At 34.8% G+C, this 19,994-nt stretch overlaps 1 protein-coding gene across 8 annotated transcripts in view; it reads left to right on the top strand.

Annotated features, from left to right (window-relative positions):
- Window positions 1–19,316, top strand: part of LOC121389972 (basement membrane-specific heparan sulfate proteoglycan core protein-like) — a 299,120-nt gene extending 279,804 nt beyond the window's left edge. For 7 of the 8 annotated variants that reach the window (XM_041521661.1, XM_041521663.1, XM_041521660.1 and 4 more), the window contains 8 exons: window positions 5,220–5,294; window positions 8,759–8,895; window positions 9,944–10,115; window positions 11,248–11,382; window positions 11,956–12,181; window positions 13,209–13,292; window positions 14,318–14,421; window positions 15,466–19,316. In XM_041521661.1, the coding sequence (XP_041377595.1) occupies window positions 5,220–5,294; window positions 8,759–8,895; window positions 9,944–10,115; window positions 11,248–11,382; window positions 11,956–12,181; window positions 13,209–13,292; window positions 14,318–14,421; window positions 15,466–15,626 (1,094 nt within the window). In that variant the 3' untranslated portion in view covers window positions 15,627–19,316. The remainder of the gene's footprint in view (window positions 1–5,219; window positions 5,295–8,758; window positions 8,896–9,943; window positions 10,116–11,247; window positions 11,383–11,955; window positions 12,182–13,208; window positions 13,293–14,317; window positions 14,422–15,465) is intronic. The other variant, XM_041521657.1, reaches the window with a different exon arrangement.
- The last annotated feature ends 678 nt before the right edge of the window (window positions 19,317–19,994 follow it).

Here is a 19,994-nt window from a genome sequence, read left to right as displayed (position 1 = left end):
TATGATGAAATAACATGCTGAATATTTGTTGATCAGCTAAAAATTTAGCTCTGGCCCTTTTAAGTAAATGTACAATATCAAATTTGTTTCCATATTTGCAACCATTTGCAACTGAGTACCTTAACATACTAAGCAGGTGGGGGTTTTTTGTTTGAATATTTTAACCTGATCAAATACTATCTGTTATACTGCTACCTCTACAATTGTTTGTCATGCTGGCAAGGTTTAAAAGTTTATAAATACTTTTATTGTTTTTGACAAATTAATGGTTCATTATTTGGTCATTTTAGTCGGCTGTCACAGTATGAGGGTGAGCTAATTTAGGGTTGGAACATTTTTTAAGAAAACAAAAAATTTGCGAATTTTCCTTAAACCCAAATTGTTTACAAACCTGCTTAGGTTGTGGTTAATAAAAGGTGGAGGGGTACCACGTTGAATTCTCCTAGTTTGGCTGTTATTAAACCGAGGTAGGATGTGGTCAAGTGGTAGAGAATTTGCCTGAAGTACAATGGGTCATAAACCTAAGTAGATTCTTACATAACCATAGGTCCTCTTTGACAGAAATGGTTTTCAGTAGAAGCAGCAGGTTCCCCCTGTTTTCTAAATCTCTCTAAATCGATATAGCGACCTCTTATATCATCGCGAGCTCTCTCTCAGCGAGCTCTCTCGCTTCGAGCGCGGGGGAGCGAGCGCATATGAGCGAGGGGAGAGAGAGGAGCGAGAGAGCACGCGAGCTTTCTCTCTCTTTAGCGCGAGCCTGTCCCTCTCTCGAAAAAGGAGAGCGAGCTCTTATCTCTCGAGAGAGGGGAGATCGATCTCGGATGCTGCCTATCTACTGTCCCTCTATTCGCCTTCTCTCGGAAAATCTGAGGAGAGCTGGCGAAAGATCTCTGAGCGCGAGCGAGATAGCTCGGGTCCCGCTATCGAGAGCTCTAGAAGAGATCGATACGTCTGCTATCTCTAGAGTCTCTCTCTCTATATAGGGGGGCGTTTCTCTATAGCTAGCTTATGTCCCGATCTTCGGTTCGCTTATCTCTAGATCCTTATCTCTCTTGAGAGTGTTACCTCGAGCTCTGGGCCGCCGCTCTATCTCTATTTATCTCTGGGCCTCATCTCTCTCTGTCTCTCTCTAGACTCTTTACCTCTAGCTTCTTATCTCCCATCTCTGTCTCTATTTCTATACCCTCTCAGAGAGCCTTCGTCTATTTCGGATATGTTGATCGAGTCGCTCTCTCTCGCGGAGTAAAAGAGCGAGCTCTCTCTTGGGCCCATAGCTCTTGTTATATCGAAGAGCTATATCCCTCTTCTCTATCGATCGCTGCGGAGCTCGATCATGGTCCCGCTCGCGAGGCTAGGAGAGAGAGAGCGGGAAAGCGAGATCTTTCTCTTTGTTATCTCGCTCGCGTGTCGGGCCTCTCGATCTCTATCTGATAGATATAGAGTCTCTCCTAGCTCTCTTTTCTAGATAGCCTCTCTCTCGATATAGCTCATATGTACTAGCGCTCGAACGCCTCTATGAGAGAGAGGGATCTTTCTAGATTTTCTCTCGGGGAGAGATATAGGAGATCCATCTCGAGAGGGGAGAAGAGATTTTTCTATACTATGAGATATGGGAGTTATCTCGAGTTCTCTCTCTAGAGAGAGATTCTATATTCTCTCGATGAGAGAGCTCCTCTCTGCTCTATGAGATCTCTACTATATGATATAGCTAGAGCTCTATTCCCTCTCTTATCTCTGATCTCTTTTCGAATATCTAGTTTTATTCATCTCTTCTTTCTTATCTCTCTTATCTCCTATACAGATTAGCGATCTATTTGTCTCTCTCTCTCTCTTCTCTCTTATCTCTTCCCTCTCCCTCTCTCTCTCTCTATCTCTCTCTATGTCCCTCTCTCTCTCTCTCTCGTATCTCTATCTCTGTCCCTCTCTCTCTATCTCTCTTCTCTATCTCTGTCCCTCTATCTCTCTCTCTCCTCTCTCTCTCTCTCTTCTCTCTCTCTCTCTCTTATCTAGATCTCTCTCTTCGCTCTAGATCTCTCTATCTCTCTCTCTTTCTCTCTCTCTCTCTGAGATCTATTCTCTCTCTCTCTTCTGATCCTCTCTCCTCTCTCTCTGCCTCTCTCTCTCTCTTTCTCTATCTCTCTCTCCTCTCTTCTCTCTCTCTTTCTCTCTCTCTCTCTCTCTCTCTCTCTCTGTTCTCTCTCTCTCTCTCTTTTTCTATCTCTGGAAGCCCTACGAGATCTCTCCTCTTCTCCTCTCCTCTCTTCTCTCAGCTCTCTCTCTTCCCTCCTCTCTCTCTCTCTCTCTCTCTCTCTCTCTTTCTCTCTCTCTCCCCTCTCTATCTCTCATTCCCTCTCTCTCTCCTCTCTCTCTTTCTCTCTCTCTCTCTGTCCCTCTCTCTCTCTCTCTTATCTCTATCTCTGTCCCTCTCTCTCTCTCTCTCTCTCTCTCTCTCTCTCTCTGTCCCTCTCTCTCTCTCTCTCTCTCTATCTCTATCTCTGTCCCTCTCTCTCTCTCTCTCTCTCTCTTTTTCTCTCTCTCTCTCTCTCTTTTCTCTCTCTCTTCTCTCTCTCTCTCTTTTCTCTCTCTCTCTCTCTGTCCCTCTCTCTCTCTTATCTCTATCTCTGTCCCTCTCTCTCTCTCTCTTTCTCTCTCTCTCTCTCTCTCTCTGTCCCTCTCTCTCTTATCTCTATCCCTCTCTCTCTCTCTTTTCTCTCTCTCTCTCTTATCTCTATCTCTGTCCCTCTCTCTCTCTCTCTTTCTCTCTCTCTTTCTCTCTCTCTCTTTTCTCTCTCTGTCCCTCTCTCTTTTCTTTCTCTCTCTCTCTCTCTTTTCTCTCTCTGTCCCTCTCTTCTCTCGCTCTCTCTCTCTCTCTGTGTCCCTCTCTCTCTTTTTTCTCTCTCTCTGTGTCCCTCTCTCTCTTTTCTTTCTCTCTCTCTCTCTCTTCTCTCTCTGTCCCTCTCTCTCTCTCTCTCTCTCTCTCTCTCTCTCTCTCTCCCTTAGACTTCCATCTCATTTCTTCCTTATCTGGCAATTCCCCTTCTTGATTTCTCTCACTTTGTCTCTTTCTCTAGTTCTCTTTTTCATCTCTCTCTCTCTCTCTCTCTCTCTCTCTCTCTCTCTCTCTCTCTCTCTCTCTCTCTCTCTCTCTCTCTCAACCTTGACCTTGACCAAAAATTTAAATATGTTATGACACCATATAACCATGGTTTAAATATGTTGTGGTGTCTTTGGACAAATATTCCTTTCCTTTAATAAAATTGTAATGTTTCACACTACTGCCCTCGTGTACTTAACTAGTAGTCATTACCATTAGGGATTAAACCAAATAATTTCAAGTCCTAATCCTTCACACTTGCTTGGGTTGTGGTGGCCAATTTGGTGGAGGGAATATAGTTGAATTACTAGTAGTCAAGGTTTGCCATTATTAACATTGAAATTGAGTCCTTTTAAACCTGTTAATAAATATGTAGGATTTTTTTTTTTAAGTGGTTCATTTTGTTTAATTTTATCAAAGCTGAGAAATTCCAAAAATTTTTTTTTAAGGATTTAATTGAATTGCTAGTAGTCAGTTTGCCATTATTAACATTGAAATTCAATCCTTTTTGACCTGTTAATAAATATGGAGGATTTTTTTTTTAAGTGGTTCATTTTTATAATGAATAAGCTTATTTATCTCTATTATTTAATTTTGTCAAAGCTGAGAAATGCAAAAATTAAAAATAAAGAGACCGAAAGGGATATTCTCACACCCATATGTCTGATTTTTAAAGGATTTTAAATTGATTAGTAAATATATATTTTTATGTGCAAATTCTTTTAAAAAAATTCAGTCTCACAAAAGTCATGATTATTAATTTTGTGTAATGTCTATCTGGTCATTTTCCTTTTTCTTTAAGATGCTAAATTTAACTTTAAAAAAAAAGACACCTGAATGTCTTGCCAAGAAATCTTGTCTGTGAAATAACTCACATTTGTAAGGTATTGTGGCATGTTTGAGATTAAAGTATTTAATATTTCCAACATATGTTATATACTTGTTTACTATTTACATTATGCAGTTTTTGCCAGGCTTGTAGTTCATTGACATGAACAGCCCAGAAAATATAATTTTCTATATAATTATAAGACTGTTAAAAGTAAGCATAATCAAGTTATAATAATAATAATAAATAATAAATAAATAATAATAACATAATAATAATAATAATAATAATAATAAAATGTTTTGTTTGAATTTTTTTTTTTGGCAGAATAACATATGCTGTAAGAAAGAAAGGGTATTCATCACAAGATTTATAATTCAATACTCTTTAACTTAATTCTTTATGATAGAAAAAAAACAAGAGTTCTATTTTATTTTTTAAATCATAATTGCTTGTGGTTATAATGGTAAATTAATTCTGTTATGAAAAACACAATACTCAAGTTAAACATATATTTATGCTTCAAAACTCACTAATAAAAAGAGTTTCATCTCAGAAAAGACAACTCTCCAATTACACATTTATTCTTCAAAGCTCACTAGGTAAACCTAATGGCCTATTCAGGTTTCAAAATTCATTAATAAAAGGTGGGGTTTTTTTTTTTGGGGGGGGGTGGGGGTTAAATTTTTTGTTAAACTTCTGAAATAAAACTCATATTTATGCTTCAGAACTGATTGGTAAACGTTTTATGTAAGAAAAGACAACTTAAAAATTATATCAACATATTTATGTTTCAGAACTCATCAGTAAAAGAGTTTAATCAAAGATAACTAATATTAAACCTGTATACAAATATGCTTCAGAACTCATTAGTTTGTGATAAAAATAAGAGTTCCATTTAAGAAAGACAACTCTCAAATAAATGTATTATGGTTAAAAAAAAGTTTTGACGTACTTTAATTATATCAACATATTTATGCTTCAGAACTCATTAGTCTATGATGATAAAAAAAAAAAGAGTTCCATTTAAGAAAGACGACTTTCAAATAAAGTTATTATGCTTAAAAAGAATTTCTCATTTGTTTTCTGTACAAGTTTTGACGTACTTACTGACTTCTTTTTTCCACCTTAGTTATATCAACATATTTATGCTTCAGAACTCATTAGTTTATGATGATAAAAAGAGTTCCATTTAAGAAAGACAACTCAAATAAAATTATTTTGCTTAAAAATAAATTTCATTAGTTTTCCTGTACAAGTTTTGACGTACTTACTGACTTCTTTTTTCCACCTCAGTGCGTCTGTCCCACATTGATGACCGCACGTACTACTACACGAGAAGGCAGCGAGGCGATATATTTTCTCGACGAGGTATTTTAACCGTTTCCGCTGCCTCACACCACAGCAAATCTGACCTCTGCTGCTTTGATTCAGTTCGGGCTGTTTTCTCTATATCATTTTATTTTCGTTTCTATTTTTTAAAACCTACATTTTTGTCGGCTTTTTTTCATTTTCTAACACCATAGTCTGTATATTCTGTGTAAATTTTGAGGCAGTACAGTCATACAAAGAGGCCTAAAGTGTATATCTGTCATCATGTAAGCAGTATTTTAATATTGAAATATTCCGATGATGTTTTCTATACCACTGCTTACATGTTGCTAGATGTTTTTGTTGCTGACTTGTAGCCTCAATTTTTCAGAGTATTGGACATTCATTTGCAGCTTCCATGTTGCTTGTGTCAAATAGGAGAGACATTTGGGGCAAACGTTTCATGGAGATTTTCAGCATTTTATTTTTGTTTTACATTGCTCTCTTTCAAAGGCAGCAAACATTTCTGTAATATTTACTGTTAACAACTAATTTGTCACAAATATATTCTGCTTTTACATAGAAACATTTATACTGCTTTTAATATACAGAAGAGATGCATGCTTATATACCGGTATTGTCTTTAGACTTTTGGTCTCTGTTATTTAAAACATTTTGTAGATTTAATAAGAATTTCTGATTAATAACTAAATACCAAATATTGAATTTTATTTTACTTTTTAGTGTGAAATATTTAGTTTACAAGTAGGTAGTAAGAATAAACATTGAATATTGATACATAAATTCTGTTAAGTCTAGTTAATCATGGAAATATTTAAAATCACTGTTTAAAGACTGAAACATGAATAATCTAATTACTTAATAATTATAATTAAAGCTTGAGTTTAGGTGTTGCTTTTTGTGACTTTGTGACCAATTAAAAGCATATTCTTCACAAATATCAAATAAAAAGCCTATCTGTTTCGTTAGTGTAGGAAGGGTGAGAGAGCTAGATCTTAGGAACACTAAGGGAGGGTAGTGGGTTGTTTTTGTGTGTCTTTTTTTGTCTTTTTTTCTTTTTAATAATTATTTATTATCTTTCAAAAAGACTAATTCTATGTTGTGAATTCTGTTGTTTGTGTGTCTGCATACTGACATTGCATGCAGAAAGCTGCACATATTGTTGATGTTTAACCCTTTATGTATGACAATGCTTTACATATTATACTCTTAACATTAACATGAATGGGAATGTTCACTTGCCTGGCATGGATCTTTGTTTGTGGTTACCATGATCACCAGTAAAACAGAAATGAATATTCAAGCGTAACTGTTTCATGTAATTTTTTAAAAAGATATTACAAATTTTCAATTAAATTCTGTTCCATTTAGTGGTTAGTGAGAGAGAAGTCGGTGTAGTGGCTTACACCTACCCACTGAGTCATTAAACTCTCTTAGTTGGTGGCTAGTGAGAGAGAAGTCGGTGTAGTGGCTTACACCTACCCACTGAGTCATTAAACTCTCTCTCAGTTAGTGGCTAGTGAGAGAGAAGTCGGTGTAGTGGCTTACACCTACCCACTGAGTCATTAAACTCTCTCTTAGTTGGTGGTTAGTGAGAGAGAAGTCGGTGTAGTGGCTTACACCTACCCACTGAGTCATTAAACTCTCTTAGTTGGTGGCTAGTGAGAGAGAAATCGGTGTAGTGGCTTACACCTACCCACTGAGTCATTAAACTCTCTCTTAGTTGGTGGCTAGTGAGAAAGAAGTCGGTGCAGTGGCTTACACCTACCCACTGAGTCATTAAACTGTCTTAGTTGGTGGCTAGTGAGAGAGAAGTCGGTGTAGTGGCTTACACCTACCCACTGAGTCATTAAACTCTCTCTTAGTTGGTGGTTAGTGAGAGAGAAGTCGGTGTAGTGGCTTACACCTACCCACTGAGTCATTAAACTTGTTCTGGGTTGGAGCCGGTACCGGGCTGTGAACCCAGTACCTACCAGCCTTATATCCAGTGGCTTAACCACTATACTACTGAGGCCGGTGATCATCGCAGACCAAGGGTAGGATTTAGCTCAGTTGGTAGAGTGTTCGCCTGAGGTGCGTGGATCATTGAATTGAACCTCCTCAGTGGGGCCGTGTTTTTTGTCCCATCCAACCAGTACTTCACAACTGGTATATCAAAGGTCATGCATGGTATGTAAAATAAGAAGAAATTTTAAATCAGAAAAAAATTTGTATTGGATATATTTCTGTTATTTTAAACTAAAATTGATGTAAGATGGAATAAAAAGGGTTAAAGTAAAACTACTACTAATAATAATGGTATGTAAAATAAGAAGAAAAGTAATTATAAAGGAAATTTTAAATCGGAAAGATTTATATTGGATATATTCATTTTATTTTAAACTAAAATTGCTGTAAAATGGAATAAAATGGGTTAAAGTAAAACTAATAATAATAATAATAATAATGTAAATGAAATTGTAAGCCAGAATGTTTTACATATTATTTGTTTGATTGAAAACATATTTTATTGCATATAAGATATATATACACAAAAGGACTGGGCACAAGTTAGGAGACCCTCTCCTATTATATATTGATTTATGTTTGGCCTGAATCAGGTGCAGTCGCAATGTATGTGCATGAATGAGGCATGATTAATAATGTTTGCTATGTTTTATTTCATGTGCTTTTCTGCTTTTTCCATTTATTTTACATGTGTATTTCATAAATAACTAGCAACAACATATATGAAAACCAGTTCATTAACACTCCAACAAGTTGGAGCCTCTGGTGATGGAATAATTTTCATATTTTAAGAACAAGAATAAAATTACTGAGACAATTATATATATATGTGTGTGTATGTGTGTGTGTGTGTGCATGCATGTGTGTGTGCGTGCATTTGTGTATGTGTTACTACTTATGAGTGTATGATGGTGTGTTTGTGTGTTTGTTAATCCTTGAAATATATCATAGTCTATTGTATATTTAAATATATTTATGCATGAAAGTAGAGAAACGATTAAAAAAATGTTTTAAATACCCTTGAAAAGTATCAAGAATTAATATATCTGTATATATATCTATGCATGAAATGAAATAAATAATTGTTATTTTCCCCCAAAACAAATACATGGTTTATGTGCTAATAATTTTTAATCAGTTGATAAATATTGCATGCCAATTATATTCTATAGTAGGTAGAGCATCTTTATTTCAATTTAGGTCATCATCATTTATGACAAATTAATATTCACAAATTTACTGTTAAAAATTCTAACATTATTTGCAGGATACCCTTACCATACCTTGCTTACATATAACCTGGAATATTATGGTACAGAAAATGTTTAGAAGATAAAAAGCTTGTGATTATTTCACACTCATAAATGTGACTGTTTTACAAAGTGATTGTACATTTACGATTGTCTTATGAAAATGGATACGGTGTAATAAAACTGATATTTAACTGGAATGCCTGCCATGTAATAAAATTGATATTTAACTGGACGCTATTTCAGGGTCGGTGGCAGGAAGAACTATTGGTCTGAATCTGAAGCGCCCTCTATATCTGGGTGGAATTGATCCATTTGAGATTGTCCCTGCATCCATTTTTGTCGGACACATTCCAGGTTTTGTGGGCTGCATTGCATCAGAGGTAGAATATTGCGGCCATTTTGTTTTTCATTATTAGTCCTGTACTTAGTTATATATAGCTTTCCAGACTTTTTCTTTTCTTTTTACAGTGCCTCAGCATAACATTTTGTGGATAGCTTTATTGTGTAGAGCTAAAGATCTAGTTTTACTTTTTATTTCATCTTATATTTTGTGCTTATATCCAATTTTAGGTTCAAGAACGCTGTTCTGGGCACACACTTCAGTTATGTAGGTTGTCTGTCCAGGACAGTGAGTTAGTTGTTAGTTAGTTAGTGAGAGAGAGAGAAGAGGGTGTAGTGGTCTTACACCTACCCATTGAGCCCTTAAGAACTCGATCTGGGTTGGAGCCGGTACTGGGCTGCGAACCCTGTACCTACCAGCCTGTAGTCCAATGGCCTAACCACGACACCACCCACCTGTCAATTGACTTTTATATAGTAATTTGCCCACATTTAAAGAGTTATGGCCCTTAAAATTAGGAGGTGTAAAAATTGGCTGAATATATTATAATGATTTTTTTTTCCCCTGACTTCACCTCTTCCTGGTTCACCTCTGTTTTATATCTCATACTCTGTATCTATTTAATGAAAAAAAAAAATTGTTATAGGCCATGAGATTAAAATATACATTTTTATTTTATTTAAATATTTGAGGATAACTATTTAATGAAAACATTTTCTGTGTTTAAATTATAATTTACAGTTTCATTTATTAAAATGTTTGAGGATAGCTATTTAATGAACACTTTTTTCTGTGTTTAAGATCTTGAGACTAAAATTTACAGTTTGACTTTATTTAATATCTGAAAACACCTATTTAATGAGAATTTGTTCTGTGTTTAAATTATAATTTACAGTTTAATTATATTAACATGTTTGATGATACTTATTTATTGAAGACTTTTTTCTGTGTATAAGATCTTGATACTAAAATTTTGTTTAATTTTATTTAAATATTTGAGAAAAACTTTATTTAAATATTTGAGAAAAACTTTATTTAAATAAATGAGAAAAACTATCTAAGGAGGATGTTTTAATGTCTATTTGCAGCTGATGATTAATGATCAGGATATTGACTTGGTGAAAGACGCCATTGAGAGTTACAACATTCGAGAATGTGGAGACCGAAATATCTGTGATAGAAAGCCGTGTAAGAACGGTGCAATTTGTGACAGTGTCGGACTGGATGACTACAGATGTCGCTGTACCGTGGAATTCACAGGTAAAAATTACAATCATTAGTGTAACACATACATTAGACTGCTTAAGGAATATACCGTACTTCACTGAAAAAGCACCACCCAATTTTCATCTGTTATTGTTATCATAAGTTGCTATATAAAACACACTATTCTTAACCATTGTAAACATTTTTGAAGGAAATGTTTTATTTAACAACGCACTCAACACATTTTATTTACGGTTATATCACGTCACACATATGGTTATGGACCACACAGATATTGAGATAGGAAACCCGCTTTCGCCACTTCATGCATGGGATACTCTTTTCGATTAGCCGCAAGGGATCTTTTATATGCACCATCCCACAGACAAGATAACACATATCACGGCCTTTGATGTACCAGTCATGGTGCACTGGCTGGAGCGAGAAATAGCCCAATGGGGCCACCGACGGAGATCGATCTGGACACATTTTAAAGTTATTTAGTGCCTACCAGAATAGATCCAGTTATACAAAATCAGTTAAATGTATTATTTTTTCAGGTCACATCCTTTTTACAACTACAAATGGAGTTCAATATATTGCATTGTAGTTGGTGGCGTTATTGTTATTGTTGTTGTTATTATTATTATTATTATTATTATTTAATAGTTATTATATTTTAAAATTAACAAAAGAATAAAAAAATTATTATTATTTTCTATTGTTTTAATACATTTTTATTATTTATTTATTTTTTAAATTAAGTTAGTTACTTAGTTAATTATCGATGTTTACACATTGTCTGGGTGTTGTTTACAGGGAAGAATTTGTTTGTTTGTTTGTTTATTTATCAACTTGGTTATTTAATCATTTATTGATGTTTACACATTGTCTGTGTGTTGTTTACAGGGAAGAATTTGTTTGTTTGTTTGTTTGTTTATTTATCAACTTGGTTATTTAATCATTTATTGATGTTTACACATTGTCTGTGTGTTGTTTACAGGGAAGAATTTGTTTGTTTGTTTGTTTGTTTGTTTGTTTATTTATCAACTTGGTTATTTAATCATTTATTGATGTTTACACATTGTCTGTGTGTTGTTTACAGGGAAGAATATATTTACTTATCTGTTTATTTATTTATTTAATTATTTATTGATGTTTACTCATTGTCTGTGTGTGTTCACAGGAAAGAACTGTGAGACGGAAATCAACATCTGTATAACCTCTGACCCGTGTCAAAATGGCGGCCGATGTGGCGTGACGGAGGAGGGATACAAGTGCGATTGTCAGCTTGGCTTCCTGGGCAGGAACTGTGATACAGGTAAACAAAGAATATCTAAATACGTACTTTGTGACACAGTTAAAGTTAAAGTTTGTTTTGTTTAATGACACCACTAGAGCATATTGATTTATTAATTGTTGGCTATTGGATGTCAACAATTTGGTAATTTTGGTATAGTCTTAGAGAGGAAATGCACTACATTTTTCCATTAGTAGCAAGGGATAGCACATACCATGGTGGTGGTGTACTGGTTGAATCAAGAAATAGCCCAATGGGTCCACTGATGGGGATTGATCCCAGTCCAACTGTGTGTCAAGCAAGTGCTTTACCACTGGGCTATATCTCACCCGTTGAAAAACATGTTTGTAATGCATTAATTGTAATATGAACCAGAAGCTAAAATACTTCGAGATGAATAAAAAATAATATATAAACAGTATTTAAATATGTATTTCTTTTTACACATATCTTCTATATACATTGAAAAATGTGTTTGTAATACATTGATTGTGATATAAACCAGAGGCCTAAATACTTCAAATAAACAGTATTTAAAGTAGTGAACAAGTGACATTTAAAATGCATTTCCACTATTGGGTACTTGGTTTTCAGCTGTTCATGTTGGCACGGCCTACGATTTTGTTGGCAATGGCTATGTGGAATTTGCGAAGTCGATGCTGCCGCATAAGAAGCGTCAGACCGCGGAGGTGATACGATTCACGATCCGCACGACGGAACCTGAGGGACTCATCTTCTGGCAGGGCCAGAACCCCGACACTCAGCTCAGAGGGTCCGACTACGTTGCTATAGGACTGGAGGATGGGTTCCTAATTTTTAAGTACGTAATGAAATTTATTATCCACACAGTTCGAGATATACAGAGAAATATAACCAGTATGACACACGTGTCATAGCAATTTATTATTCACATAGTTCAAGATATACAGGGAAATATAACCAGTATGACACATATAACCAGTATCACACACGTGTCATAGCAATTTATTATTCACGTAGTTCAAGATATACAGGGAAATATAACCAGTGTGTCATAAGGATTTATTATTCACATAGTTCAAGATATACAGGGTAATATAATCAGTATGACACATGACTTATTATCTATGTAGTTCAAAATATACAGGGAAATATAACCAATATGACACACGTGTGTCATAACGATTATTATTTACGTAGTTCAAGATATACAGGGAAATATAACCAGTGTGACACACGTGTGTCATAACGATTATTATTCACGTAGTTCAAGATATACAGGGAAATATAACCAGTATGACACACGTGTGTCATAACAATTTATTATTCATGTAGTTCAAGATAGACGGAAATAACCAGTATGACACACGTCCTTGTTAAGTACGTAATTGTTAAAAGTTTAAAAACGTACTTTCCTGTCATGGACAAAGGAACTGGCAGTGGTCAGAACCATCCATCCATGACAGGTGTGTACTATAACGGCTTGTTCTGAATGAGAACATTAAGAAGTTTTAACGTAATTTGGACAGAATTTACAAAGCTTTTCCAAAACAAGTGTTTTAAGCATTGTAAATGTATACATATGTAAGTCAAAAACAGGCTTTGTAAATATTGACCATTAAGTTTTAAGTAGTAAGTTTAAACATAGTTATTGCTGTCTTTAAATAAGCAGTTTTGGGACTGGCCAAGAAGTTACGGGTGATAGATGTTTTGTATTTATATGTATATAACATGATCATGGGTCAGTATAATTAAGTATCACCATACGTATTGTATCTTGACCTAAGTATTGGATACATACCGTATCACACCCTACCCATATTGTTACACCTGTACAGTAAACACGGTTTTTCTTCGTTGTTTTGCAGGTATGAGTTGGGCAGTGGACCGGGCGTGATCAGGTCAACACGACAGGTGGATGATGGCTTTCCACACACTGTCATAGCTCAAAGGTAACTAACACTACATGAAATGTTTTCATCCATCTCTCCTCCTCTCTATCGCCTTCCATTTTCTTTCTCTTTCTGTGTCATTTTCTCTCTGTGTCTTTCTATCTCTCCACCAGCCTCATTGGCGTCATGGTTAGGCCATCGGTCTACAGGCTGGTAGGTACTGGGTTCGGATCCCAGTCGAGGCATGGGATTTTTAATCCAGATACCGACTCCAAACCCTGAGCGAGTGCTCCGCAAGGCTCAATGGGTAGGTGTAAACCACTTGCACCGACCAGTGATCCATAACTGGTTCAACAAAGGCCATGGTTTGTGCTATCCTGCCTGTGGGAAGCGCAAATAAAAGATCCCTTGCTGCCTGCCGTAAAAGAGTAGCATATGTGGCGACAGCGGGTTTCCTCTAAAAACAGTGTCAGAATGACCATATGTTTGACGTCTAATAACCAATAAGATAAAAAATCAATGTGCTCTAGTGGCATCATTAAATAAAACAAACTTTACTCCCTCTGTTTATATTTCTCTCTCTTTCTCTTCCCTCAGTTACTGTCCACTCTCTATCCCTCCTGCCAATTCCCCATCTGCCCTTTCTCCCTCCCTCCCTTCCTATCCCTTTCCTCCCTCCCTTCCTGTCCTTTCCCTCTGTTGATGTGATTATCTCTTACTTTCCTCCCCCACCTCTCTCTACTCCATCACTCTCACACAACATTACAGCTTTAGACAACTACCCTTTTCAAATAAACCTAACACTAATATAACAATAAAAAAGACACATATGTACCTTAAAGGATCAAGCCATAAGTATATATATATATGGTTTTGTTCTATTTCAAACTTGGTCAGACTGTAAATCTGACATCATTCTGATCAATCCGTTTCCATTTGTCTCCATCTTTGTCTCTCTATGTTTCTCTCCCACTCTCTAACTTTGTCTTTCTGTCTCAGTTTCTCACACACAGGCGCACAAATACACACCTCAACTGTTTTTTTTATGGCGATGTCTAAAAACATTTGTTTTTGTTCTCTTTCAGACTTGGTCGGACTGGAAATCTGACGGTCGATTCGGATCAGTCTGTGATGGGATCGTCTGCAGGACCGCTGCAAGTTCTCAATGTGCTAGGAAATATATTTGTTGGTAAGAATTAATCTTTTATTGGTCTTAACTAGTTGCTTAGAGGTTTTTTTTAATAAATTAGAGGTTTGATTTTGAAAAGTAGAAGGTAAAATATACGAGTATCCCATCTAGTGGCCATGATTTAGAAATATATTGTTTGTCATTTGACTTATTTGTGAAGGGGTAGGGACATTTTCTAAAATTATGTAAATTGGAGGGTGGGGGTATGGTCTGGCATTATAGTCCGTAATTTGGGTCAAAATTAGGCCACCCCTGTAACTCTCCATCTCCCCACCCCACATCCAAGGAGTGTTACTGGGGATGGTGTTTAATTTCAATAAAAATAGTGTTACATCATAATATCTAGCAGTGTAACTATCGATATGTTGTGATAGTGCCTCGATAGCAATGCATCGATAGTTAATTCAACTATCGATATGTTGTGATAGTCGGTGCCTCGATAGCAGTGCATCGATAGTTAATTCAACTATCGATATGTTGCGATAGTCGGTGCCTCGATAGCAGTGCATCAATAGTCAATTCAACTATATTGATATGTTGCGATAGTCGGTGCCTCGATAGTTAATTCAACTATATCGATATGTTGCGATAGTCGGTGCCTCGATAGTGAATTCAACTATATCGATATGTTGCGATAGTGCCTCGATATCAGTGCATCGATAGTTAATTCAACTATATCGATATGTTGCGATAGTCAGTGCCTCGATAGCAGTGCATCGATAGTTAATTCAGCTATCGATGTGTTGTGATAGTCGGTGCCTCGATAGCAATGCATCGATATGTTGTGATAGTCAGTGCCTCGATAGCAGTGCATCAATAGTTAATTCAACTGTCAATAACTATCACATTTGTTGGCTCAACTATCGATTGTTTCGATAGTATGCATAGTGAAATATGGTTTACGACCAACGCATGATTTCACTACCTAGTGATATTATCACAAATAACTAAAACAGACATACATACAAACACAAACATACTTACATAATTAAACGATATAAGCTGTATCTTTGTTGACTTTTTTTCTTTCTGTTTTTTTTCCAGGCGGAGTTCCAAACCTGAAAACGATGACCGACGACGCGTTTACGAGTAACTTCCACGGTTGTGTTATTGATCTCTACCTGGCCGACAAAGGTCCACTTGACGCAACTCATGACGCAGTCGGTGGTTACAACACCCGGCCGTGTTTAGACACACGAAAATAACCGCTAGTTCATTACTAAATTAATATTTCTTTTAATTTTAGAAACAAAACATTACAATAAAAAAAAACGCTCGTTAAAACGTCATTAGTTGCTGCTGTGAATGTCATGAAAGGTTATTGTTGCTCATGCATTTCTAGACAGGCATTTATGCACAAATTTCAATATGGATTATGACGCAAGTCGTCAGATATCGATTGATAGCGAAAAGATCGGGAAGATTTTTACCTCAAGATTTTATATACCGTATATGTCCATGTAGAAAATTTCTTTTGTCTTTTGAAACATTTATGCAACACATCTTCAAAACCTGTTGTCTTTTAACTTTTATTATGGATTTATAGTTTTTGTGTTCTGTCCTTTTTTGTATCTTTTTTTTTTAATATATTTTTTTTAATTAGTTTTTTTTTAATGTAATGTAATGTGTAGGATCTGCTTATTAAAAATCCAATTTTATCAATTTATTAAGGATTCATCAGTGCTTTTATTTATGTTTTAAAAACAATTGTCTTAATGAAAAACCAAACAATTTATATGGTCTTATTTTATGTTGTAAATAACCTTTTATATAGTATTTTTACTGGCATTATTTGTTCTTAATGTAGTTATGTTTATAAACAAAATAGTTGAAAATCATAATTTCGATATGTTTTTGTTTTGTTTTTTTCTTCTATTTCTGTAACTTTATATAAATATATATTCAAGGTTCCATTAAAAAGTTGATAGAACAAAAAGATAGGTAAACAAAATTGTAATAAACTGAAAAATGTTGAATCGAAATGAAATTTTACAAATAGATTTGAAAAATTCATTAATGGTCGATTAAAAAAACTAAAATTAACCATTTTAATAATTAACATCCACTGAATGGTTTTCAGATCTAAACAATTGTAATTAATTGTACAAAATTATAGCATAAATTGTATTTCACACATTCACCGTTTAGCAAAATGCAGAAATAATTAAAGCATAATAACCTTGCATAGCCATGGTACCGCAATATATATTTACATTTGTTAGCACTGGTCAAGTGTAGACCTACATGTCAGTGCCACATAATTATGCAAATGCAGTGGTGGAACAGGGTGGAAGAGCAGCATAGATCCCTAGGGTCTTGTAAGGGCCCACTGTTTTAGTTTATATTCATCAACAAGATATAGAAACTTATTGGGCTCATCATATTTCACTTCAAAAATAAATCATAACTATTCTTTTTTTTGAAGAGCCGAACTCCACCACTGTGTAAATATACTGAGAAAGAAATGGGGGAACACTTGGAATTGTAGATCAAATTTAAAATTCATTATACGCGTCATAATGTTTGTACAAAATACAAAAATGTGATGTGGAATTGAATGTCGGTAACACATGATTTCCCGACACTATGGATGAGGGCTTTTGTTGCAGTCATTCTTTGCAGTTAGAATTGGTTTATCCCTTATTTCTTTCTTTCTGTCAATATATATATAGACATGTTATTCGTGTAGTTGTTTTTAGATATTCGAAAAAGCATAGTACATTTGTATGCAAGACAAGTTTTCTGATATTTTTTACGAAAGTATATTTGTGGAAGATTGGGCAGTCAGGAAAATAGAAAGAGAGGTTAGGGAAGTCCTAACAATGTAAAAATTATTGATTTTGGCCGCAGAACCCAAACTCATTTAGCCCAGATCCTGGATATATTCACTACCAATCTGCCCAAGTATATTTTGTACTTGGTTAAAAGGCATGACAAATAGGAAATTTGTCTTTTAGCGTAAAACTTGATTGTCATTGTTATAAAGTGAACATCTTAGATAATGAGCAGAGAAAAAAAAAAGCTGTAAATAAATTGTATAGCTATTTCGCTTTAGCCAACAGCATAGCCAAAGATAATATAATGGTTGACCAATGGACATTTTTTAATCGGAAGGCGATCTATTTTCAATTTTAGGGTGATCAACTATTACATGGTACTCTGTTTAAAAATAACTTCTCTTAAAAAAAAATTTAAAATTGTTTGTGTTTAATTTTAATTGGCCTGTATTCCAAAGTTTGAAAGTTAAATAGGGTTTCTTGTATTTAAATTAGAACAAGAAATATTCAGTAGTTTTACAGAATTTCAAACGACTTCTATTTCTATTTTATTTTTAAATGTAAAATATTTTATAAACAAGAAACAATTTGTTTTGGGAGTATCATTTTTAATTTTTATTATTATTATTTTTATTTTTTGGGTCATTGCAGTTGTCCATGTTCTTATTATGGCAGCCACATAATTTCAAAAAAGTTAATTATTTCAGTCTGAATAATATACATTAAGTGTATTGTACTCTGAAAAAAATCAAATCAAATTAATATGAAATTAATAATGATCACTTCAATTTCCATTTTTATCGTTTTATTATAAAATAATTTAAAATAAATAAAACTGTGTACATGTTGATCATCCTAAATTGTTAACCGATGTCCCTTGAATGGTCAGTTTAAGCGTAAACGCAACTGACCGGTTCATTTGAGAACACTAGTAGAGGTGGCCGACCGACTTGTAGATTATTAGCACCTGTTCATCTGGAGACATGCTTAGACGGTGGCCACAGACTTGTAGTTTAGTACTATGTGATTGTTGACTAAAACCAAATGGAACCTCAGACCATTTAAATAATACTCTAATAACCAATGGTGCTATGATAGGGGCAATATAGGATTGTAGGATATTTCCTAACATTTGCTCTCTTCATGTCTGTTCTTTTTGTATATTTATTGCATAATGTGAATTTTTTGTGTAATTTTTTTTTTCTCCCAACCCCGAGTCTTTTATTCATAGTGATGTGATTCAGTCAAACTAAGACTACAGATCTGCAGAAGAAGAACCATAACCATGGCAACAATAGTATTTGCCTGTTCAGTGTATAATTATGGAAAATTCATGTATTTAAAAAAACCAAAGGATTAATAAGATTGGCAAAAATATATCATGCTTTTTAATACTGATTAATATTTCAACCAAATTAACAATTGAAAAAAAGCTTAAACATTTTTTATTCTGAATAACAAAAACTGTTCCATTTTAACATTTGTCTATGTTTTAATTTTAAAAAAAACATAATTTTAAAATTTATCGTGAACAAATCAATTTTAGACTTCAGCTTTGGGATGTGTTAAACTTTAACATTTAAGGTTTAGGTATTCTAAATTGAATTTTTTTTTCCTCCTCCATTTCAGATGTGTTTGTTAGGATTTTTGCATGGGGTGAGGTCTAGGTTGTGTTTGTTATCAATAATAATTTTTAAAAAGTATAACAATTTAACAAAAACCTAAAATATGCCTTCATCAGAGTTGGGGTTCGGGAATTCATTCCTTGAATCCAACTCAGTCTTCTCCGATTACCATTTTGGACTTAGGCTGTGATGGGCACGACAGGCTACTGAATACACATGGTTACCGGTTCTGATTGGGTAGATGGGTCGAAGTTTGACGAGAGTCTGCGAGAAACCACATAGAGCTTGAGTATAGCTGGAGTTGTATGTTTTTAACTGTAAAGATGAAGCCGCTAGGTATCGGCAGTGTTGAATATTCAATACTTTTTGTACCCACTCGGAACAGTACGGCACTGTTGTCGATGTCGTCGTTCGTGTGCGGGCGAGGTACGATGAAGCACACAGAAAACAACATTAACTGTGATCTGATTTCAATAAAAAAATTTATAACAAATTTTCTTCTTTTGTTTTGTTATCATCATTATGATACAGTTGAACTTGATACAGAACATAACCTCTGTAAGCCAAATACCCCCTCAAAACCAGACATTTTTTAATTGTCGGTACAACAGTTTTCTCCTTTTTGGGGTTGTCATTATGGTAGTTATAACTCCACAAAACTGGACCCTCAGTAAAGCTGAATTCTCCCAAAACTGGACATTTATAACAAAACCTCTCTAAACCGAATACCCCTTAAAACCAGATTGATTTTTTTTTTACTTTGTTCTTTGGGGGTATCACTGCACAATGGTTTAAACATTTGTTGTATCAAAACACCATAATTATTATCTTATGCCGCCTTGGTCAGCTGCAGTTTTCACTATACATGGTTTGACCCTTTCACTGCTAATTCAAAGGGTTAAACAATATATATTTTGTGAGAGGTGCCTCTGGTACTCCCCAACCCCTCTTGATCAATTCTGGAATGGCCCTAACCAGACAAACCTATACACAGATAACAAAAACAAAACATTTTGTGAAATTATTATGCATATTGAAAATGGAAAAATAGTATATTATATTATATATACAACATAATTACAACTATTAAAATAATAAAATACAAATAACAGGAAAAATGACAGGAATGCTTATCGGTGATTTTATTAAAATTTGACACCAACATAGAGCC

This window comes from Gigantopelta aegis, chromosome 15 (assembly GCF_016097555.1).
Source record: "Gigantopelta aegis isolate Gae_Host chromosome 15, Gae_host_genome, whole genome shotgun sequence".
NCBI lineage: Eukaryota > Metazoa > Mollusca > Gastropoda > Neomphalida > Peltospiridae > Gigantopelta > Gigantopelta aegis.
Note: the sequence above shows the minus strand (reverse complement) of the source record. Positions and strands in the feature narration are given on the sequence as shown.